This window comes from Eutrigla gurnardus (assembly GCF_963514095.1).
Source record: "Eutrigla gurnardus genome assembly, chromosome: 10".
Taxonomy (NCBI): domain Eukaryota; kingdom Metazoa; phylum Chordata; class Actinopteri; order Perciformes; family Triglidae; genus Eutrigla; species Eutrigla gurnardus.
Genome location: NC_139924.1, coordinates 22,223,232 through 22,246,910, shown reverse-complemented (window position 1 = coordinate 22,246,910; position 23,679 = coordinate 22,223,232). Strand labels below are relative to the sequence as shown.

At 41.6% G+C, this 23,679-nt stretch overlaps 3 protein-coding genes across 6 annotated transcripts in view; 1 reads left to right on the top strand and 2 right to left on the bottom strand.

Moving 5' to 3' along the window:
• The first annotated feature begins 323 nt into the window (after positions 1-323).
• Positions 324-11,315, top strand: LOC311019588 (inositol polyphosphate 5-phosphatase K-like). 2 transcript variants are annotated; one of them, XM_084019127.1, is made up of 14 exons: positions 324-440; positions 839-911; positions 2,675-2,779; positions 3,302-3,410; positions 3,567-3,683; positions 4,205-4,380; positions 5,027-5,138; positions 5,320-5,429; positions 5,553-5,579; positions 7,172-7,397; positions 7,887-8,024; positions 8,109-8,192; positions 8,294-8,398; positions 8,527-11,315. In XM_084019127.1, the coding sequence occupies exons 2-14, from the start codon at positions 847-849 to the stop codon at positions 8,620-8,622; spliced, it is 1,470 nt and encodes a 489-aa protein (XP_083875253.1). In that variant the 5' UTR covers positions 324-440; positions 839-846; the 3' UTR covers positions 8,623-11,315. The 2 variants fall into 2 exon arrangements, with proteins under 2 accessions (XP_083875253.1, XP_083875254.1); XM_084019128.1 differs by lacking the exon at positions 5,553-5,579.
• Positions 11,316-14,779: 3,464 nt separating this feature from the next.
• Positions 14,780-17,565, bottom strand: xaf1 (XIAP associated factor 1). Of its 2 annotated transcripts, none has more exons than XM_084019471.1 (7): positions 17,431-17,565; positions 16,763-16,898; positions 16,624-16,680; positions 16,069-16,297; positions 15,864-15,931; positions 15,265-15,510; positions 14,780-15,181 (listed from the first exon to the last, which is right to left on the bottom strand). In XM_084019471.1, exons 1-7 carry the CDS (start codon positions 17,466-17,468, stop codon positions 15,128-15,130), a joined length of 828 nt encoding a protein of 275 aa, XP_083875597.1. In that variant the 5' UTR covers positions 17,469-17,565; the 3' UTR covers positions 14,780-15,127. The 2 variants fall into 2 exon arrangements, with proteins under 2 accessions (XP_083875597.1, XP_083875598.1); XM_084019472.1 differs by having other exon boundaries at positions 15,265-15,504.
• A 4,541-nt stretch (positions 17,566-22,106) lies between these two features.
• Positions 22,107-23,679, bottom strand: part of ecel1 (endothelin converting enzyme-like 1) — a 40,062-nt gene continuing 38,489 nt past the window's right edge. Inside the window, exons 17-18 of one of the 2 annotated variants that reach the window (XM_084018769.1) lie at positions 23,011-23,087; positions 22,107-22,889 (exon numbers count right to left, since the gene is read on the bottom strand). In XM_084018769.1, the coding sequence (XP_083874895.1) occupies positions 22,790-22,889; positions 23,011-23,087 (177 nt within the window). In that variant the 3' untranslated portion in view covers positions 22,107-22,789. The remainder of the gene's footprint in view (positions 22,890-23,010; positions 23,088-23,679) is intronic. The other variant, XM_084018770.1, reaches the window with a different exon arrangement.

Here is a 23,679-nt window from a genome sequence, read left to right as displayed (position 1 = left end):
GAATAAAAGCATCTCCACGAGCGTCAACGACTTTTACTGGCCTTAAAGGTACACAGACTTAATGTTTAGTGTACACTATTAAATTAATTTTCTCAATGCACGAACTTTAAAGTGAAGCTGGTCTAAGAACCTAATTTTGATTGTTAAACTAAATTGTCTTCACTGGCTAGCAAATGTATTGCAGTGCTGATGAATTAATACACAATATATTTGATAAAATCTCGCAGAAAGTTTGATTAAAAGTTGGCCGTTTTAACGCTTCATCTACGTCATAAAGTTAAGCTTTTATTCTGAAAGCGAAGGAACTGTTTTCCGGGTAGGGGGCGGGGAACAACAACACAAGCTACTGTACTGTCAGACTGCTGATGCTCTACTGTTACTGTACGTCTCTGCAAGTATTTAGACAAACAACGACGACGAGTACTACCAAAACACACCAGGTACTATACGATAAAACACCCTTGTACATACACTTTGGTAATTCGAGTGTCGGATAAAAAAAAAGTTTGTTTCGCTAGCGATGTAAAAGTTAGCTAGCCTCATCCATTAACATTACTAAATTAACGTTGAACGACGTGATGGCATCGTTATCTATGTGCTCGACCTACATCCGTGTTAGTAGTTGTGTAATAACCGAGTTGCACGATTCGTGTTAGCTAGCTAGAAACATGTAACTGTTAAGTCAACCGTCAGCCCTAAGTAGAGGCTTACGTTAGCAATGCTAGCTTCGTGTTGCTACTCTACTGTTGAATATATTAGCATGTTTTATTTTGGTTCAGGCCTCGGATGCAGTTGTGCTTGCCAGCGTGTAAGTTTTAGCGGGTTTATTGCCTTCCAGGTGCGGAGATGATGGAGGAGAACGAGGAGCGGCCGGACGGCGGGAAGGGAAGCTACGAGGGAGAGAGCTTCAGGTTGGAGTCTGCGGACAATTGTTTGTAACAGCGCACGAAGTCGTTAGCACGTTTTATAAACCGACGCACGGACCTCCTAGTTGAACGTAGTGCAGCGTCACTGAGAGTCCCCGCCTACCACCATGACAACTACAAGCTGACACCGGTGCCCCTTAATAATCTTTCTTTCTTTTGAGCAGTTTTAGAAAGATTTGCAGTATCAGAAAACCGTTGCGTCAAGATGCATATCATCAGATCCATGAGGAGATGCAGTAGCACAGCTAATGCTGAAAGAGTAGACATACATATTAACATGTACACCTGTTAACGTGAATACTGCTAGTATAATGAGCCTTATGCTGGTAACTATTGTATAGTTACAATGCCACAGATTTACAATCTCCTGTAAACTCTTGAACTCCACTACTCAAGGACTGATGCCACTCCAAGCCTTTCCTGATAATTGTCTAATTTAGGGTTGAATGTGCTGCCAGACGTAACACAGTGCAATGTTTGCCAGTCTAGAAATGTGACTGCATGCTGACAGGTGGATTAGGTTGCCCAACAGCACACACCTAATGCGGATTTGAAAAAAAACCCAACAATGCAAGTTAGTTTCCCATTTTTTTTAATTGACCTAATTAAACGACATTTAATGAGATTATACATTATTTTTAGTACACAAAGAAGACTTAAGAATTTCCCAATCGCTCGGTCCAAATCTGGAGCACCCAAATCCTTGAACCAGGACTCTCCTCATTTCACTCAGTGGTTTGATTTCATCAGAAACAACCAAAACTTCGGACTGTTTTGCTCAACTGATTCTCTTAATGCGAACCAGATTTACTTAAAAATCGTCAAATTTTGGAATTTTTTGGTTTCCAACAATTTTGGTCTTTTCTGAAATACTTAAATATTCAACAACCTTGCAGCATTCAAAATTTTACCCAGAATGGATGAGATCAGTCGGCTCTTAGGCGCCATGGGTCGCGTCCGCTCTGACAGCGCTTCCAGCGATGCCACGCAGTCGACGGGCAGCAAACTGGGTCTGCGCCATCGGCTCAACCAGCTGATGACGTGTGTGGATGACTTGGACCTCAAAAACGAGCTGCATGAGAAAATGGTCAAGACTTTGGATAATGTCTTCCTCATCTGTGGCAAGACAGCCAACAGGCCAAAAAAGGACAGTTTCAGGTGGAGAACCCCTTTTATGTGTGCTTAGTCTGGAAAGAGTTTTCGTACATCTACCTCCTTTTTATTCTGCTCTCTACTCTTTTGCCTTTCTCTTTAACGTGCTTCATGGATTGGATTCAGAGACCTTCCCTATCACACTGTCTATACTCGTTATTCTTGCTAATCAAGTTTGGACCTTGTCCTGTTTGAAACCCTGTCAGATATTGAGTTGTCGAGCTGAGCACAAACAATTCAACCTTGTGAGTGTTGTGAGTTTGAGCGAAAGGATGTCTGGTCTCATTATGTGTTAACTGTAGCAGCCTGACCTACTTATGGTAGCTGCACAGTGCTTTTACTGTAACAGCGTTCACACTCGGTTGACTTGTGTCACACTGAATGAAGCTCTTTGATTGAAGTGAACGTACAGTTGTTTGTGGTGTGGCGAAGCTGGAGGTTTTTCCCTTGTGAGGTATTCTTGTATATTTTAAAGGTATATTTTCTTAGCCAATAGCTTGTTCCATTCTAAACATCTATATATGTCTTTAATTTGTATATTTTTGATTGCAAATGCAGCACAAGTGACTCTTTCTTTCCATCTCCGATGCCCACAGGCTACATATGGTGACGTGGAATGTGGCCACAGCTGATCCTCCAGATGACGTGACCTTGCTTCTCCATCTGAACTCCCCAAAGAGCCCAGACCTTTATGTCATAGGGTAGGTCGTGCAGGGAGAGTGAATTGATTTTGTGTGTATATATATATATATATATATATATATATATATATTAAGGCTTAATGGTAATACACTATTTATACTCTGTATTTTCTACAAATTGGGCCAAATGTTCAATCGTTAGTCAAAGCCACATGTGAGCTTTAATTAAACCTGATATCATGACATTATAAAGCGATATTTGTGACACATATTCGATGACTCTTCATCAGTAAATTCAAGGATATAATCATGCTGCTTGTGTGATTAATGTCACTTTTCATACTCCTTTTGCTCAAACACACAAACTGTGTAAACACCGCACAACTAGATTTGAACACATTTGAATTCACATGAATGGAGGGAGGAGAATAACTATGGGTTCCGCTGAGCATCTTACAACTTTTAGGACGTAATGATTGAAATGAGGGCTATTTGACTGTTTGTACTGGGAAGTTGATTTACCTCAATAAAGTTACAGTTCCTGGGCAGAGTGACTCACAGTGAAGACCCTGTGTATGACAGTTTGCAGGAGGTGTACTCGGGGCCATTGAGGTTTTTGTCGGACAGCGTGTTCGATGACTCGTGGAGTCGTCTGTTCATGGCCACCTTGGCATCACGGAAATACGTTAAGGTACAAATCTTTTCAAAAACACCCTCATACACATGCACGCACATTAGAGGTGACACCCCTAAGGTATTCAAGTTCTCTTTGCTAGTAAGTAAGTGAATGTAAAACCCTGATGGCTATCAGAGTACAATGTTGTGATGTATTGACTTTGTGTCTCAGGTGTCATCCATCAGGATGCAGGGTCTGCTGCTGCTCTTCTTCTCCAAACTGGAGCACGTCCCCTTCATCAGAGACATCCGGGCCACTTACACGCGCACAGGCGTCTTCCGGTACTGGGTGAGAAACACACACACACACACACACACACACACACACACACACACACACACACAAATACAAATAAACCGTTGTTGCTGATGATTTCAGGTGAAGAGATTCCGGCTTGTTTGTGGTGACTAATGTAGTCAGCCAGCTGCTAGCCTAAAGTAGAGATGAGGAGCGGACTAAAGAGGTCTTATAAGCTCACTTATAAGCTCACATGTGCTGGGGAGTACTACAGCAGTAGTAACACATCACGTGTGAACACACTAAAGTGTAACATTAGCACAGTTCCCCTTTCAGTAACGACCGGAATAAAAACCTTGTGTCGCAGTGGTCAACTGAACCACAGAAGCAGAAGTAAATGTTTGACCTTTTCCCCTTCCCCGTCAGAAAAAGCTCTTAAATTCTGACTCTTGTCATAAGTTGGTCATTTTGTTGTCTCAGTTGTAAAAACATTGGTCTTTGTCTTACACAGCTGAAACAACGGTGAGAGCAGTTGTTCCCCTGTTTCTTATGGTTTTCTGTTCGTCTCTCAGGGCAACAAAGGTGGCGTGTCTGTCCGCCTGTCTTTCTATGGCCACACGCTCTGTTTCCTCAACTGTCACTTGGCCGCACATATGAAATACGCCACAGAGAGAGTGGATGAGTTTGAGTACATCATGGACACGCAGGCCTTTGACTGCAAAACGGCTCCAAGGATTGTTGACCACAGGTGAGTAGTTACACAGAATATGAACTCAAGTTTACAGAAGTTTTAAAGATATGACAAATCTTATAGCTTCACCTCACCGTGTGGACAAGATCCGTTTTTTTCTCCATTAATCGAATCTCTCCACAGCAGAGTTCCCAAAAAGTTAGCCTCTCAATACAGCTTGTGTACACGCTCGCTACTATGCTAAGGTAGCCTACTGCTGCAAGCATGAGCATGTTTTCCAAGCACTTACTCTTAGAACTGTTTTGTTCTATCAAAGTAAAGCTGCATTGATGCTAATAATCACTGTGAAGTGACAGTGTGACTGTGAGGAGAAAACGCTGCTGTGTGTGTCATAATGACTGCATTAGATGTGAGAAGGGCTCGTTGTGGGGTTTAGTGCCCTCAGCGATGTCTTTCAGATGATATGAGTGTGCTGTGTGTTTGTTAGTCTGCAGAAAATCTCACATTCTATACTCATTTTATGGAATTGAAGACTAGCTTTCAGAGAGATGGACATTGATCATTAAAAAGGTTCTGGAATTAAAATGTTGTAATGTCTGTATGACGACTGTCATTTCCTTTAATTCTGCAATACTTTTCATTTCTTCATCCATCCATCGCTTTCTCTTGCCGTCCATCCTTGCCGGTCCCTCTCTCGGTCCAGGCTGGTGTTCTGGTTTGGTGATCTCAACTTCCGGATTCAGGACCACGGCATGCACTTTGTCCGCTCGTGTATCAACAATCAAACCTACAACCTTCTGTGGAGCAAAGACCAGGTTTGAACAGAATCATTCAGCCGTTTACATTATAATCTGCTCCTGTTCATAGAAGCGTTTGTTTACACACTGATGATCTGTGTAACCTGAGTGACCAGGTTATTAATAATGGTTCATTACATACTGTGTTTGTATTTTGGGAGTTTGGGAGGTGATGAAATGTGTGGGTTGTCCTTTTCAGTTGACCATAATGAAGAAGAAAGAACAGATGCTCCAGGAGTTTGAGGAAGGACCTCTAGACTTTCCACCCACCTACAAGTTTGACCTAAACTCCGATACTTATGACAGCAGGTAACATCAATACAATAAGTCCTAATTCATCATAATCATCCGTTTTAACTTGTTGTTTCTGGTATTTGCCTCTTAAAATGGTAATTTGTATATATTTCATCTACACCTTTTTCAACTTCACAGGCTCTACAGGACATGGTTTGGCTTTAAGTAAGAGTTCAAAACACATTTGTGTCCTTAAATCCCCTTTTATAATTCACCTAACTGGCCTGAACAGTATGCACAGGATGCTTTTTTTAATGCATTGTAGTGAGTCTTAACCACTTTTCAAAGGCCTAATGATCATTTTGTCATGAGTAACATGCAAAAAATGTGACAAACAAGCAGGTGGAAGTTAGTCTTTTGAAGACAAACATCAGATTGTCTGTGCAAAGAAAAGACTGAAATGTTTGTTTACATTTTACAGCATGTTGTCTGAGCTCACAGACCTGTTGCTTTGGGAGCCAATACTAATGCCGTTTAAAGGTACCATGTGGAATTGTTGACTGCTAGTGGCGCTATTGAGCAGTGTTTATGTGAGCTATTTTGTATGATTGTTGTGCACATATGGACACAGGCAAGGTGCTCATTCCTGCAAGGTGCTCATAATGCATCAAGAGAATTAACAAATGCAAAATGCAGATTTTGAATATTTCTTTAAAATTACTTTAGAAATGTTTTATGAGCAAGAAATATATTTTTTTTACCAAATCATACAATAACAACAACAAACTTCTTAACCAAGCGAGGCAGCGTTAGACCAGACGTGTCTGTGTGCTGCAAGGTGAAATTACTATATTTGTCGAAGGACTTTGGTTGCTTTGTAGAGAGAGCGTAGATAACATCAAGTTAGTTCAGTTCCCCAAGGCAAAGGACTGTTTGACAGAAGGTAAATTGCTAAAAATAGGTACGTGCACCTCAACTGATAATGAACCTTCTTGGTGGCTAAAATATGTTTTGCTGCTGCCCCCTCCACAGGGTACTTTTAAATGGCAAAATGACTACTCCATATTAATCCTCATCTAACCAACAGTGTGTAATACCATGCTACTTCTTTGTTTGTTTATAGTGTTTAAAAACCAGCCATTTATTAACATGGGAAATATCATTCAATACATGTGTAATGGATTATAATTGGATCACCCATACATGGAGTTTTTTTATTTTTTATTATGTCAAACTTAACTATAAAAAAAGATGAAAGTGTAATACATACCGAGTCCTGTAATACAGAATTCAGTTTAGCGCTTGTGTCTGAAGAAACCCTGGAGAATCACACATTTATTATCTTTAAATAATGATAATATGATGACCGGTTGTACAGAAACAACAGCTCAACAGCTGGAGTATTTCATGGATTGTTGTGAAAAATATTGAGTTAAGTGCTCCCATTAATCTCTACCGTACCTTCCACGTTGACATTAAATTACATGAGTGGATGATTTATATGTCTCCCAAAATCAGCTAACATGAACACAGAAAAAAATGGAATTTAGTCTGATAATCAGGCTCGTCAGAGGGCAGAAATATGTATATAATGGCAGCCTGGTAATTACAGATAGGCTCATTTTCAAGGCCATTTTGAAATCCATACCATACCTTGTTTCATGTCAGTATCATAAACACCACTTTTTTTTTTCTCACCCTGTCACGCAACTCACAGCATCCTTCATTCTTGCTATTAAGAACTGACTTTGTCTCCTAACTGAAGTCAGCCTTTCTGCTCTCTGTCTGTTTTTGTCATCTGTAAACACAATGTCCAGTGGTAAGAAGCGTAAACCCGCCTGGACCGACAGGATTCTGTGGCGGCTCCGACCCGTCGCCTCTTCCTCTGATGAGCAGGACGACAACAGGGTTGGACAGGACGTGAAGAAGGACGGGCGTGTGGACGAGGAGTACCCGCTGAAGATCCGGCAGGACTTCTACGACAGCAAAATGGAGTACAGCATCAGTGACCACAAGCCCGTCATCAGCATCTTCACCCTGGAGGTGAGGGACTGGAACGCTGACTGTGCTCTGTGGCGTGACGCTTGACGTATCTCTCTGACACGTCCTTCATCCTCTCCTTTCTGTTGGATTACATATTCATTGTGGAGTTGAATTCTTGTTTTATTACGGACTGATTATTTATGTGTATGCGTATCCTCACGTATCTTCCTCCTTTGTGCCATAGAACTGTTTTCCAAAAACTATAAAAACACATTCATTGTGAATCTATCCACAACTCCCAACAAATGTATTTTTGAGAAACTAGAAAGCTTCAGTAATTCTTTAAATCTGGAATAAATCAGGCTGATATATTCATGTATTAACACTGCATGTGACATAGTTTGTCCACCAGAAAACCAATTTATTTGGAGCTTTATTTAGAGAGCAAGCAGACTGGAATGTTTGGGAATTAGCTTCAACTACAGTCAGTCCTGTAGGGAAAAGTGAACCTGGAAGTTTGGGTAAAAGTTTATTTCTGCGTCTGTCCAGCTGAGGAAGATGTACGAGACTCCTCTGGTGCGTCTCCAGGCGGAGGGCGACTGGAGCGCAGACATTGATGCCATGGTTCTCTACAGCCCTCTGCAGCCGTTCCCCTCCAGCGCGTGGGACTGGATTGGACTCTATAAGGTTGACTGAACGACATCCTTTCCACCCGTGCTACCTTAAATGTGATTTTCCAGCATGACAATCTTATGTGTGTATGAAATTCAGGTTGGATTCACCAGTGTGTCAGACTACATCACCTACACGTGGGTCAAAGATGACGAAGTGGCCTTCAACGAGGAAGACATACAGGTAGTCAATTTGTTTATTTTGACACATTATCCTGAGGAAAAAGTGTCAGAAACGAATGCAATACAAAGTACATGAATAAATCAGCGTCTCTGTTTTTGTAGGTGTATGTTAGTAAAGAGGAAATCCCGGTGCGTGGGGGAGAGTGTGTGCTGTGCTACTACAGTAACACTCTGCAGTGCATCATTGGAATCAGTGAAACGTTCAAGGTGAGTCTTGAGCACATACTGTATACCAATATTACTTCACTCATATTTTCACTATCCACTACTCATTTGCCGTAAACGTTTTGTGGATATGTACGTAAGCACCAGTTTGACCTGCTGGTCTCTCTTAGGTCCAGGAGTCCAAGGTAGCCAATGAAGAAGGCTTGGTGCCTGAGAAGATCGACAGACTCGACAGAACCATAGCGAGCGACGACGTGTGGAACTGATCCATCGGTGTGGTGCCATCATAGGAATCGTGATGCATTTGGGTCTGGATTGTTTTGAACCACAAGGAGGCGTTCAATGCTGTTACACATCCCCACTGAGCTCTCCCTTACTGCCAGTGAGTTATTAGTTACTTTCTCTTTAAATAGCCGACAACACCACTTACGTTAAGGAGTCTGGGGCTTTAGTTTGTTCAGGGGTTTTTTTGTAAGTCGGGGGAAGAGCAGCAGACAGTAAACAGTTGAAAATATGGCATAAAAAAACAGGAGGTTAAAATGAATCAAACTCCAGCAAAGCCAAATTAAAAAGAGGAGGAATTCATGTTCCATCCGCCCACGTGTTGTGGTCCTCATTAGTCCCGGTGTCCTCGGGCTCCTTGCCAGTCCGCTGCGATCAATGGGGACACGTCTTTCCGACCCCCGGGGGAACACCTCGGCTGCTGCGTGCCAGAGTTCTGCACAACTCCCAGAGGGTTTTCACACGGCAGAGCTCCTCAGTCAGCCACAGCTCCGTGTCGCCTCGTAACACTCAGGACGCTCAGTCCGCCGACTTGTTCTCCCCTTGTTTGCTCAAGAAAAACTTAGGAAGTCCATTTTTCTTGTGACGTAGGATATGGTGACCCGCTTGGATTGGATCTTATGCATTTGGCTTGTGAGGAATGTTTCCTCCCGTTGTGTTGGTGGAGAAGAAGTATGCTGTAGGATCTCTTCAGGTCTGCTGCTTTGTGTGATCAGTACTGTGTGTCAGTGTGTGAAAGGAAGCTTTAGAGGCCGTGTTTAACAGCACGATTTGTGTAAACTCTTGTGTTTTTATGCTGAATTTTGCTGTTCACAGCAGCTGCTGCTGCGGTGCGGCCGAAAGGCAAAGTTGAAACAGTGAATATTTAAGTTAAGCTCGTTTGGTAGGATGAAAACACGAAACTTCACCTGCCTTCTGCAGTTATCAGAAGAAAAAGGGAATCGCAAAATTAACAAAGCTCGTGAGCCCATTTTTGTTGTTGCAAATTGCATAAAAAAAGAACAAATCAATGCCCACCGATTACTGTTTACGTAGCAAATATGAAAAGATGAACGTCCTTGAAGCAGCCAGTGTGTTGCATTTCAGATATACTGTATTATAACTATTTTATTATATTTTATTGGGGTGTAATCACCTGAAACTAAGAATCTTAGCGGAGAACGAGCCCTTCACATCTACATAGGGAGCTGATCCTCGTCCCAGAGTCTGCCATGTTTCTACAGTAGCCCAGAAGGGACAAATCAAACACTGGCTCTTGTGTTTTCACGTTTCCTGAAGGCCACCGTAGTTGAAACGCATGTGAAACTGTCGTAATGTGAGCCGCAGAGTGACCTCCGTCACTCCTGAAGTATAGTAGTGTTATTATGGGATGGATGACCCCTGGGCGAGGTGAATAGTGTTACCATGGTTACCACAGTCTTGTAAAGGGAGGAGTGAGGGGAGGCGTATTCAGTAGGTTGCAGTCTGTGAAGTGAAATGAAGTGCTTGTTCAGGGATTGATCAAACCTTCAGCAGGCAGTGATCTAAAGGAGAAGCTAAAATGAACATTCAGCCATGACACATCCGAACCATGTGACCTGAAACTGTTCAAGTTGGTGGAACCAGTGATCCTCCGGTAGTTCCCTAAGAATATATTACTGCAGAGTGCAAGTGACCGGAGCATTGTAAGTGAAGACGATGAAGGATAAAGTCTATTTTAAAACACATTTGTGTCATACAGTTTTCAGATGAGTATTTTATGCTGTATGTTGCTCACTGTTCCAATCCAGCCCAACTGTAAATAGTTTGAGTGGTGGTTCAGTAGTACGTTGTCTGTTTGGTGGTCCTACAGACATGAAGTTAATTGTTAGGTAATAACTATAATAAAACCCTTTGAGGCAGAACTAAAGAACAATTTAAATCAAAAATATGTATTATTGGCCAAGTCAAAGTCACTTTCACGAGAGAAATATGCAGCGTCTCAATCCGACAGCATTACTGTAATATGTACGTTTAATCTATTCACAGTTTTGGATGTTATTTCTTTCATAAAGGCTCACAGAACATCTCACATAGTGTTGTGAATGTGCTGCTGTGTGGAGATACGGACTTTCTCCTCACCATGTCTTAATGAACTTGACACACAGCTATACAATATAACGTTTACTGTTCTGGTTACTGCTTTCAGTCCACCAGCACCTTCAAAATATATGATTCATTCCCTTTTAATACTGATTGTGGTTTCACAGCTAGTCGGAGAACATAAGATACGAAGCACTGTTTATGTTAATAAATGAGTATTTATAGGTTATGTTATTATTATTATTAGTCTGTACTGAGAATATAAATATTTAGTTTCCAGAAAGTGCCTTTGAAATGATTGTTGCTTTACATTAAGTGTACTGTACTTTGCTGCTCAATTTTGATACAATATGCATCATTAATATCCATCAGATTATTTATCAAAACGTGGCTCTTGTTCCTCTTGATTATAAATATTGCTGAATTTTCAAGAATAACGTCTACTGAATGTTATTATTTTTGGCCTGCTGGAATCAATTATAGAAGCCGACTGTGCGTTTTTATTTCGCTCTTTTACAAAAAAAGTGATCTTTTTTCCCTTATTTTTTATGTACTGTACGAGAAACCGACAAATTTCTAGTTTTGCAATGGCAAATATTAAATAACTCTCACTTCATTCTTGGTGTGGTTTACTGTTCTGTTTAATAATAATTGTATTTTCATCAGTCATTTGGTGAATAATTGTGTCATGTCATCTGTTGCCTTAGTAACTGTTTGTTAACAGGCAGAGGACGTGAGGACGGATTGATTTGGGGCAGACAACCACGCGTAACAAGGTATGGTTGGCGACGACACCCGGTTTTTCCTGTCCAGTCATGTCTCTTTGGTACAAAGACGTTCTAATGACATTTCAGAAGCCTGTGAAATGATTTGTAATAAGTGGCATTTTTGTAATTTCAACCTGTACCTTTAATCTGCTCATCCATTCTGCTGTGGAGGTTTCATCCCTAGGGGGCGACAGAGCCTTCTCCATAGCTGCCCCCTCCCTCTGGAACTCTGGAATATGCGTTATTAAATTATGCCTCGTCAACATGACAAGTTTGATCGAAATAATTAAATAACAGATATCTGCAGTCTAGCTATTAAATGTTAAAATAGCCTATATTTTTTAAGTATTTAAATATATCTTATATGTATTTTTGTGAGGAATGTTTCCTCCCGTTGTGTTGGTGGAGAAGAAGTATGCTGTAGGATCTCTTCAGGTCTGCTGCTTTGTATGATCAGTACTGTGTGTCAGTGTGTGAAAGGAAGCTTTAGAGGCCGTGTTTAACAGCACGATTTGTGTAAACTCTTGTGTTTTTATGCTGAATTTTGCTGTTCACAGCAGCTGCTGCTGCGGTGCGGCCGAAAGGCAAAGTTGAAACAGTGAATATTTAAGTTAAGCTCGTTTGGTAGGATGAAAACACGAAACTTCACCTGCCTTCTGCAGTTATCAGAAGAAAAAGGGAATCGCAAAATTAACAAAGCTCGTGAGCCCATTTTTGTTGTTGCAAATTGCATAAAAAAAGAACAAATCAATGCCCACCGATTACTGTTTACGTAGCAAATATGAAAAGATGAACGTCCTTGAAGCAGCCAGTGTGTTGCATTTCAGATATACTGTATTATAACTATTTTATTATATTTTATTGGGGTGTAATCACCTGAAACTAAGAATCTTAGCGGAGAACGAGCCCTTCACATCTACATAGGGAGCTGATCCTCGTCCCAGAGTCTGCCATGTTTCTACAGTAGCCCAGAAGGGACAAATCAAACACTGGCTCTTGTGTTTTCACGTTTCCTGAAGGCCACCGTAGTTGAAACGCATGTGAAACTGTCGTAATGTGAGCCGCAGAGTGACCTCCGTCACTCCTGAAGTATAGTAGTGTTATTATGGGATGGATGACCCCTGGGCGAGGTGAATAGTGTTACCATGGTTACCACAGTCTTGTAAAGGGAGGAGTGAGGGGAGGCGTATTCAGTAGGTTGCAGTCTGTGAAGTGAAATGAAGTGCTTGTTCAGGGATTGATCAAACCTTCAGCAGGCAGTGATCTAAAGGAGAAGCTAAAATGAACATTCAGCCATGACACATCCGAACCATGTGACCTGAAACTGTTCAAGTTGGTGGAACCAGTGATCCTCCGGTAGTTCCCTAAGAATATATTACTGCAGAGTGCAAGTGACCGGAGCATTGTAAGTGAAGACGATGAAGGATAAAGTCTATTTTAAAACACATTTGTGTCATACAGTTTTCAGATGAGTATTTTATGCTGTATGTTGCTCACTGTTCCAATCCAGCCCAACTGTAAATAGTTTGAGTGGTGGTTCAGTAGTACGTTGTCTGTTTGGTGGTCCTACAGACATGAAGTTAATTGTTAGGTAATAACTATAATAAAACCCTTTGAGGCAGAACTAAAGAACAATTTAAATCAAAAATATGTATTATTGGCCAAGTCAAAGTCACTTTCACGAGAGAAATATGCAGCGTCTCAATCCGACAGCATTACTGTAATATGTACGTTTAATCTATTCACAGTTTTGGATGTTATTTCTTTCATAAAGGCTCACAGAACATCTCACATAGTGTTGTGAATGTGCTGCTGTGTGGAGATACGGACTTTCTCCTCACCATGTCTTAATGAACTTGACACACAGCTATACAATATAACGTTTACTGTTCTGGTTACTGCTTTCAGTCCACCAGCACCTTCAAAATATATGATTCATTCCCTTTTAATACTGATTGTGGTTTCACAGCTAGTCGGAGAACATAAGATACGAAGCACTGTTTATGTTAATAAATGAGTATTTATAGGTTATGTTATTATTATTATTAGTCTGTACTGAGAATATAAATATTTAGTTTCCAGAAAGTGCCTTTGAAATGATTGTTGCTTTACATTAAGTGTACTGTACTTTGCTGCTCAATTTTGATACAATATGCATCATTAATATCCATCAGATTATTTATCAAAACGTGGCTCTTGTTCCTCTTGATTATAAATATTGCTGAATTTTCAAGAATAACGTCTACTGAATGTTATTATTTTTGGCCTGCTGGAATCAATTATAGAAGCCGACTGTGCGTTTTTATTTCGCTCTTTTACAAAAAAAGTGATCTTTTTTCCCTTATTTTTTATGTACTGTACGAGAAACCGACAAATTTCTAGTTTTGCAATGGCAAATATTAAATAACTCTCACTTCATTCTTGGTGTGGTTTACTGTTCTGTTTAATAATAATTGTATTTTCATCAGTCATTTGGTGAATAATTGTGTCATGTCATCTGTTGCCTTAGTAACTGTTTGTTAACAGGCAGAGGACGTGAGGACGGATTGATTTGGGGCAGACAACCACGTGTAACAAGGTATGGTCGGCGACGACACCCGGTTTTTCCTGTCCAGTCTCTTTGGTACAAAGACGTTATAATGACATTTCAGAAGCCTGTGAAATGATTTGTAATAAGTGGCATTTTTGTAATTTCAACCTGTACCTTTAATCTGCTCATCCATTCTGCTGTGGAGGTTTCATCCCTAGGGGGCGACAGAGCCTTCTCCATAGCTGCCCCCTCCCTCTGGAACTCTGGAATATGCGTTATTAAATTATGCCTCGTCAACATGACAAGTTTGATCGAAATAATTAAATAACAGATATCTGCAGTCTAGCTATTAAATGTTAAAATAGCCTATATTTTTTAAGTATTTAAATATATCTTATATGTATTTTTGAAAAGTGCAATCACAGTTTCTTTTACTAGTCAGAATTAATAATTCCCGTTCTGACACATAAAAATATATGAAAATGAGAAATATGTATAGCAGCATAATGAAGATTATGACTTATTTAAAAAAGTTCTTACGTAAATATTAGCTCTGACTAATAATAGCTAATAAACGGTTGCATATCCAACTGAACCAACAGATTAAACCAACAATAGCTTTATATATCACCAATATATTATTATATATTAACTAGATTGAATAGTAAAAGATGGTCAATGCATCTGACCTGACATGAGGAAAATTCAGCTTGATAATAAATTAAACTTGACATGACATTATGTATTTTAATATATATGCATTTGAAAAGAATGCTCCTCAGATTTTGAATGTAAACCTTTAATGTAAATAGAGACTTAAGCAGCACCTGATTAATTTACGCATCGACTGCTCTGAAAAAGGATCAATATGACGTTTCTGAATCATTCTATTAAGGCAATTAGCAGTATGGCTTGTATTTGTGTTGAACAAAAGGATTACAAAGTTTCTGTTAATCAAATACTGATTGTTCTATTCTGAACAACTTTCTCTATATACACACGTGAAGAAAAACCAAAGTCACTAAAACCAAAAACATTATACCTTCATTAAGTCAAATGTAATTGAAGTAAGCAGTATGACACATTTCAACAGCCCTTTGCTTTTTCCGAAGACGTTTTGATCAAAGAGCTTCATTCTGAGCAGCTTTCTCTCCACTTCATGTGAATGAGGACTTTGCACTTCACCTGAAAACACGCAGAGACATGAAGCGTGAAACCTCTTACCACAGAGTCTTCTAACAATGTATGTACAAATGCAGGAATGTTACCTCATGCCAACGTAGTGTGACGAGGGGCAGGGCCAGATGACAGTGGGGGCAGGAGCTGATCTGGTCTGGGTCACCCACTAACCCCGACGGACCTCTGCTGGCCCCGCCTGACAGGGAGAGTGCCTCGTAGGTGCTGCCTAGCCAACCATCGGCCTCCTGCCTGGAGAAATCCCCCTCATCCTCACTCTCTTCCTCCTCTGAGGCAGACTCGTCATCGTCCAACCCGGTGGCTGGAACGCACTCCAGCTGGTTTGGAGGATAAAGACAAAGGTTTTACTTCAGTGAGAAATCATCCGCAGTAGATTTGAGCTTTCAGCCACACTGATGACAACACAGGTTTATTTCTCTGGAAAATGGAAAGTTGAATTGCTTAACAGCGAAACACACCGTCACTCAATCTCCTACACTCAAAGGGTTTTACTGGCACAGCATCACTTGGTCCTCCAGGACGGAAACATTGAGCCAACGCAAACCCCAGAAACTGCAGTTCACCGATTGGCCACTTGAGGCTAGCTCCAAAAGTGAGCCCCTCCTCATCGACCCAGTGTTTTAATAAAACGTACTTAATATGTACTTACTTAATATATAAACACATATACCTCATGTTCTTCTATATCCTCAGCTGGAAACGACGCCATACATCTGCTACATCGCTGTGTTACATTTGCTGGGGAATGAAAACAGACACGAGCGCAGTTTAAAGGGGATAGGCATGGCATGGCATGGCATGGCATGGCATGGCATGGCATGGCATGGAAGTTGACCGCTGTTTGTGTTTGTGCTCCAAAGGCCACGCCCCCTTACTGTTGTTCGTCGGTAGCTTGCTGGTAGTCTGGGGAGGACCTGAGCCATTGCTGGTAGCCGAGCAGGTGGAAGCGTGCTGGGGCAGTTCCCTCAGGGTGACGTAGCGGCCGCAGTCCCGGCACAGCTCGGTCCGACTCCCACAGGCCAGACAGTGGGGGTCCAGCTCCTTCCACGGCAGCTCCAGCTCACAGAAGCGACAGCTCTGCAGACGCTCCTCACACTCCTCAGCCTGGGAGACGGAGCAGAGTCGCTCTGCTACTTAACCTTTACTACAGACCCCACGTCAGCAAACCAGTGCTGCTCTTTAAGACGCTCTTGCTCTATTTTCTTAGATTTATTGTCATAAATGTGGAAATGAAATGATGAACTATTGGAGTTTCAATTTCAGAAATTGAAAGAGACCAATTTTTAGCAACAGCAACCTAGATATCCCCAACTTTTAGTCCCAAGTGTGGTTAAAGCTCCACAACTACTGGATCCTACATTTCCCATAATGCAACAAGATCACGGACCTTACGTCCAAGCAAACAGCACCAACAGAACCTCTGGACTTACCTGATGATCCACAAGGTGACCATTTTCCATCTTCTGGTTGCACTTGGAGCATCTCACCTGCAAACAAACAGCGTTGTCAACACACACCATCGAGTGTGTGTATGTATGTGTGTGTTTGTGTGTGTGTGTGTGTGTGTACCTGAGAGTGCTGCTCCTCTCTGTGTTGTTCCAGCTGCTCTCTGGGAACAGCATCACCACAGTGGGGACAGACGCATAAGAAGCGGCTGCAGTGTGTTTCATGCAGGTCAAAGTTGGCGTTTGCAACCTCTTTGTGGCTTAAAGGGAAGAGAGGGGAAAGGGTCACCTTCTGTTTTCACCAGACGCTACTGTGTGACACATTAGTTTAAAAATATCAGTCAACATGAGCAGCTCTCTGCCAAACCAGCCAAAAACGAAACTAACTCAGACATGTAAAGTGTGGAACTGATCCATAAATAAGGAGCTGGGAAAGATTTTCTTGGATGTTCTGAGAGTGAGGCTGCATTTGCTGTTTCTCAAACAATAGATTCAACTCATTTGGGCTGAAAGAAAACCAGCAGCTCCAGACTTAAAGCTAAAAATAGAAGGTGAAAGTCCACCCTCCCCGTCAATGAGCCTCACTGCTTTCTTATGAACCCCCTCTAGACGTTTATTATTATTACCTTGCCAGTATATTTCATATATTATCATTAATAACAATACACGTGATTCAGTGTAGCCTTCATACAGCTGACCTTTAACTTCCATATCGTTTACGTGACGTCACCGTGGATTTTCCATTTCTCGAAACAAGCCGAGAGGTTAAACAACGAGTGTGTAAACTCTCACCACTGGCTGCAGGTGCGCGTCGCCTCCTTCTCCTCCATCTTCAGGGACCCTTCGATAACGATCCGTCTGCTGCTGGAGATGAAATAAAATGATCTGTCTCACTTTCAGCAGAACAGAAAGTGAAACCATGTCACGCGCATGTTGTTACTTCGCGCATGTGCCACAGGGGGGCGCCAAAGGGTCGTATGTGACTCCTGTGGTTGTGTCAACTGAGAACCTCGTCTGGAGAGATGTCACACTGTCAAAGTGTTTAGGGTTATTATGAAATGTGTATTTTCTGGAGTTATTCACAATAATTGATATTCTGCTTTTATCTAATAGTAAACTGTTTATGTAAAATCATATCATGGTTGTCAGGCTGTTCTGTTCTTTTGTGGTGTTGTGGTTTGATACACCTATTAGTGTGTGTTCGTCTTGTATGCACGCGTTCTTATGTTTCAGTCACCTCCGGGGATGGTGGGGGTCACCAGTCTCTGGCACCGTTATTTTGGGGGTCGCAGGCTGAAAAGTTGGCCTAACTAACATGAAGTAAAAGCTACAGCAGTCTCTTGTTAAATTAGTGAAATCGCAAACAATCTGTTGTCCATAGTTATTACAAGGTATCATAGTAACTTTTAAAGCTTGCAAAGTCAAATGTTTAAGGATTTGACACTTTAGATGTTTGTTTCTATCAATCACCAGCCACTTTATCGGGTCTGCCCTGCGGCCGCTCCCGCCTTCATGAATTTGAATGTTCTTTTGTGTTGTTGTTTAAGTTGAAGCTGTTTGAGAGAGCTGTGATTAAATCAATGATGGAGGCTGTAGTTTTCAGGGCTGTTGATGTTATACGGAGAGGTGTTTTGTGATATTCAGTCTAACCATGTCCATATATATTAGCAAAAACAATCTGAATCCATTCTCAAGTCACACACACACACACACACACACACACACACACACACACACACACACACACACACACACACACACACACACACAAACACACACTTTCCTCCTCTCTGCATCTTTCAGATCCAGACGAGTCCTGTTGTCAAGCAACAACATCGTCGTCAAGCAACAACATCGTCGTCAAGCAACACATCGTCCTGCAGCTGGAGGCCACCAGATGCAACATCCACACTGAGCTGCAGGTGGCGCTAACAGATAAAGTTAGCCGACAGCCGGAGATGTAAGTCTCAACACTTACCCTTTCAACGGATGTTATTAGTTTGATATCATAGTGTAAATGTGGTTAATTGCCATGATTGTTACTAACTGGGAGTTAAGCAGCATATTGCTGTAATCGTGATGTAGAAAGCAGGAAACTTAATTAGTAAAATTGTGGTTCAAATTTGTTGTGCTCTTTTTATTGCGAGACCCACAAGGTAAGGCATTTAAATGAAATGAATAACAGCATGATAGGAACATTTGGTGCTGTCGGCAAGTGTGAATAAATAAAGTGGCCAGCTGAATTCTCCCTGTAAGGCAGGTCCAGCACGATGAACTAATGATGGAGCCCTCAGCAACATCTAGTTTAAAACCTGTTTTATTATTTCAGTTTGCATTGTGTCTGCTGAATTAAATCCCAACACACTATTGAAAACTGGGCTTGAGGCAAAATATAATGAAGGTGCCGGTCTGCTGTGTTCCTTATGGGGACTGAAAGTCCACAGAAACACGGAGCACAAAGAGGGGGAGTAGCGAGTGGTCGACTGGAGCCCTCATCTCTGTTCCACCTCGGGCCCCCCCTCAGATTAAACTCACAAAATGTTTGTATAATTAAAACTGTGTATATATCGTGTGTGTGTGTGTGTGTGTGTGCACAAACCTTCCAGCTGGAGTCCTTGCAGTCAGAAGGTTACCGCCAAAGTGGACAACAAGAGGCTGGCCCAGAATCTGGAGCAGGCTGTGTTGACACAGGAATCTGGACCAGAACCAGACCACCATCACACTGAGGTGAGGGGGGGTGTGTGGCTTGTGTGGCTGAACCAGACATCTTCTAGGACGTGTATTAACTTTGTTAGCATGATATGAGGAGCTGTGTGAGGCTGGACAAAGAGTAGTGGTTTGAATCTTCCATGAAGACTCTGCAATCCAGAAATCTCAGAGGCACCGAATGGCAGAAAGGTTTTATTCTCTTGTATTGATTTTTTTTAAAGGGAAAGAATTAATGTGATTTCAGCTGTAAGTCCTGGTATTCCACCGTAAATGGTGACATCTTGTGAACCCCCTGATTAAACGGTAGCCCAGCAACACACCGGTGTTGAGAAACCTCCAAATAGGACTTGAGAGCAGCCAAAACAATTCTGAGCTGCTGAGAGATTTACTGAAGTGTGTAAATATGTAAATATCCACGGATATGCATAATCCTCACTGGAAATCCGTACCTCTGACTAGGCTGTTCTCTTTTGATGCAGTGGGAGCTGCCAGACTTCATCACAAGACTGTGTGTTTAAATGAACCGTACTTTCTCTAAATGAATTAGCAGCTTCATCAGGGTGAGTACAAAGATGATAAAAGCACTCTTCCTGCAACTGCCTCAGGTTTATCCTTCTTACACTGTTGTTGTCCTCACCGAGTCAGGTGACCTGTCCGAGGCCAATCAGAAGCTCTGAGGTGGAGTGGCTGCACACATAATAATAGCAATGACGTTTAAGAAGCAAGTCTTAGAAGAAGCAAATCATTGGCATGTTTCCTTCCTTTAATAACTCCTATTATTAAAGTAAGTATGATGATGATGATGGTTCAAACTCAGCGTCCCATAATGGTCCAAATGTAGTTGAATTCTCTGGTCTCCTACGATTCATGAAGAGACACTGAATTTGGTCATAATTACTTTTTAATTACCTAACACCTCCAATTTGAAAGTATTGATTCTTGACATGAAATAACGTGTTTGATTACATTCTTTTAGAATATTGATGATAACATCGAGACTTGTATTGTCCATAACAAAGCTTTCTTGCTAAATCCTGGTACAGAGGAGAGAGGACTGGGTCCGAGTTTGGGACTCTTTGAGTCAATTATGACCAGAAATCTTGTATCTCTTGGTTTAAGAGTGGATCTGTTTATAAGAGTGAGCCTGATTAGATTTTCAGAGGCTTTAAGAGAGGTGAAGCGGTGATCCAAACCGGATTAGTCCGTAGCTGTGTGGACCTGCGGTGGACAAGTGGATCTGCCTCAGGGTCACAGTTGTTACTTGACATGCAGGCGGATCAAAATGACTCGGAGATGAAAAGAATCGACTCAGAGTTCAGATGATAGGATCGGTCATAGCCGGTGCTTACTACACCACAGGATATGTTTTCCAAAAGCAGAGCATCAAAGGTGTCCAACAAAGTGAACCAGGATGAAGCCGTTTCATCAAACCGTCTCAGAGCTGCATGTGAAACGAAAGACCTTGTTTAGGAACTTGATTACACCAAAGACATCAACATGTGATGTTTGGCATTTATTTCACACATTGATTCCAGCTGTGAAGGCTTTGATGTAAAAAGAGATGAACTATTGACCGTTAAAGGTGCCATATTATTCTGTTTTTACTCAATTCCACACAGCTGTCAGAGGTCCAACAACTCCGTATTCGATATGCATTGCCTCAAACTCATCCGTGGTCCTGAATTTCAACTGTCTAAAAGTTGCTCAAATGAGCTCTCCTGAGAACAGGCCGTTTCTGTGCCTGCACCTTTAAATGCTAATGAGCTCCGTCTGTCATCGCCTACTTGGAGAGCCACGGAGACGATGGCGCTTACGTTGGCAGATTGATTGTTACTGGTTTAACTGGTAATCTCGTTTTATGAACCACCCCTTTGCTCAGCTGGTCGATGTTGTTTCTTGAGAGAGAGAGAGAGAGAGAGAGATAGAGAGAGAGAGAGAGAGAGAGAGAGAGAGAGAGAGAGACTGATAATGACCAACATATCTCACCCAGACACACACCTGAACACCACGGGAGACACAGTGATCTTTTGTATTTATTCAAACATTAAACGATGACATAGAGGAATAGATAGCAGCCATGTGGAATAGCAGCTATAGAGTCAGACGTGTGTGTGTGTGTGTGTGTGTGATGTCCTCCATCTATAAAGATCTGAATGTAATGATGGTCAGGAGGGAAACATGCACTCTCATCAAAACAAACTATACAACCATAACATCTGATATACGTCTCCAAAGTAGAAAGATTCCTCATTTTTTTTGTGCCAATACAAAAGTTTTTTTAGTTTTTTTAATAACACTGCGTACAAATGTATGATTCTCCATCTACCATAGTATCACTTTTCTTTTTGTATGGAGTGTTGGCTCGTTATCTGTTGAGTTAACTGTAATTATATGGTATTATGTGACCTCATGCTCGACCTCACACTGGAATCATTCAATAGTGGAGGTGCTTCCGTTTCCAGTAGATCCCAAATCATATCATCCAACAGGCTCAAGTTGATTCCCTGTGCTGTGATTTCTAGTGAGGAAAAACATCCTTCTGTCCTCTTTTTCCTCCCATCCACTGTTTGATAAATTTACCAGCTCCTTTGTGTTTGTATTATGCTGAATAGTTGAATGTAGGTAGACACAAAGATCCTCCGTTTGGCGCCGCACTTTGCCACGAATCCTGAGAAAACATCCACCTCGTGTCCACCTCCTTTATATATATATATATATATATATATATATATATTAAAAAGAAGTTGACACATCTTAAAAACTGTACAAACACTCACAGTAACAAGAAACCAAATGCAGGCAAACGATACAATAGTCATGACGTCCTGAACAGTGACCATTGCTCTCTGCAGCCACAAGAGGGCAGCATTGTGAGACAAATCCAACTGAGAAGACACCAGCACTTTGGCAGGCACAAGGGACGCTACTGATCTCAGGTCATCTTAAATTGGCCAGGGACTGAAATCACTGTTGCTGCCAATCTGTAATCATGTGAAGAACTGACGCTTTGAGTCGATGCTACAAAGAGGAAAAACAAACGAGGAAAAATGTTGCTTAATCGAAAACGAAACAAATAACTTACGAGATGTATGCATAACGCACGTGATATATCTGCTAAAATAGAAAAATAGATGATTTGAAAGTAAATGTAAGCATAGAAAAATATATATACTCAAATGATATATATGCACACGATCAGTGGTCATGTGACACATGCTTTAGTTTGGTTAGTGCGGACAACGGACAGTTGTACAAACTAATTGAAAGCATGTGCACTGGTAATGTTGAAAATATGCATTTCCTTCCCACATCCTTCATAGCCATGAATAGGCTTTATGCTCTCTGTATCGTCCCGTTGGCTCGGATGATTGTGTGTTTTTTTTTGGGAGGGCGGCTGTGAAGGTGGAGTTCATCCCAAGGTCAACAGGTGGGCCGGGAGAGGTCACCACACGGAGCATTTGTCCACAGGGTTCATCGGGGAGCTCTTCGGACAGTGGAACACACGGGCGAACTCATCGAACTGGGAAACACTGCCGATCACTCTGCGGGGGGCATCAGTCACATGGAGCTCATGAGACAACGGCAGTAAAAACACATGTCAAAGGTCGTGAAAGCAATGTGTCATACCGATGACCCTCTGTTATGTGAGTGAGTATACTGTACCTGTAGTGCTCTGGCGCGTGTTTGTCAGTCAGCAGCTGCAAGTAGATGGACTGAGATCTTCTCTTCATACACCAGTTCTGAACAGATGAGACATTAAACGTTAAACTGGAGTCTTGGTCCCGGTGGCAGCAAGTTACTCAAGTAGTGGACCTAAGTACACTTTTTATGTATGTGCTCTTTTCTTGATTATTTATTTTTAATATATATTTATTTTATGATTCAACTTCACTTTATTTCAGAGGGAATATTGTATTATTTTTACTGCACTAGATTTATATAATTGCTATTGTTGTGCCTGCTAGTTAAATTCAGATCCAATTTTATATGAAACAGATGTGATAAACTTCCTCCCTCTCAAACCAGTGGTTCACAACCTTTTTGGCGACCCCTTATAAAAAACTCCCCTCTCAACTTCTCAGATTATTTCCATCCATCCATTGTCTACCACTTATCCTGTATTCAGGGTCGCGGGGGGGGGGGGGGGGGGGGGCTGGAGCCGATCCCAGCTGTCATTGGGCGAAGGCAGGGTACACCCTGGACAGGACGCCAGTCCATCACAGGGCTGACATGTAGAGACAGACAACCATTCACACTCACATTCACACCTACGGGCAATTTAGAGCCATCAATCAACCTATCCCCATCCTGCATGTCTTTGGACTGTGGGAG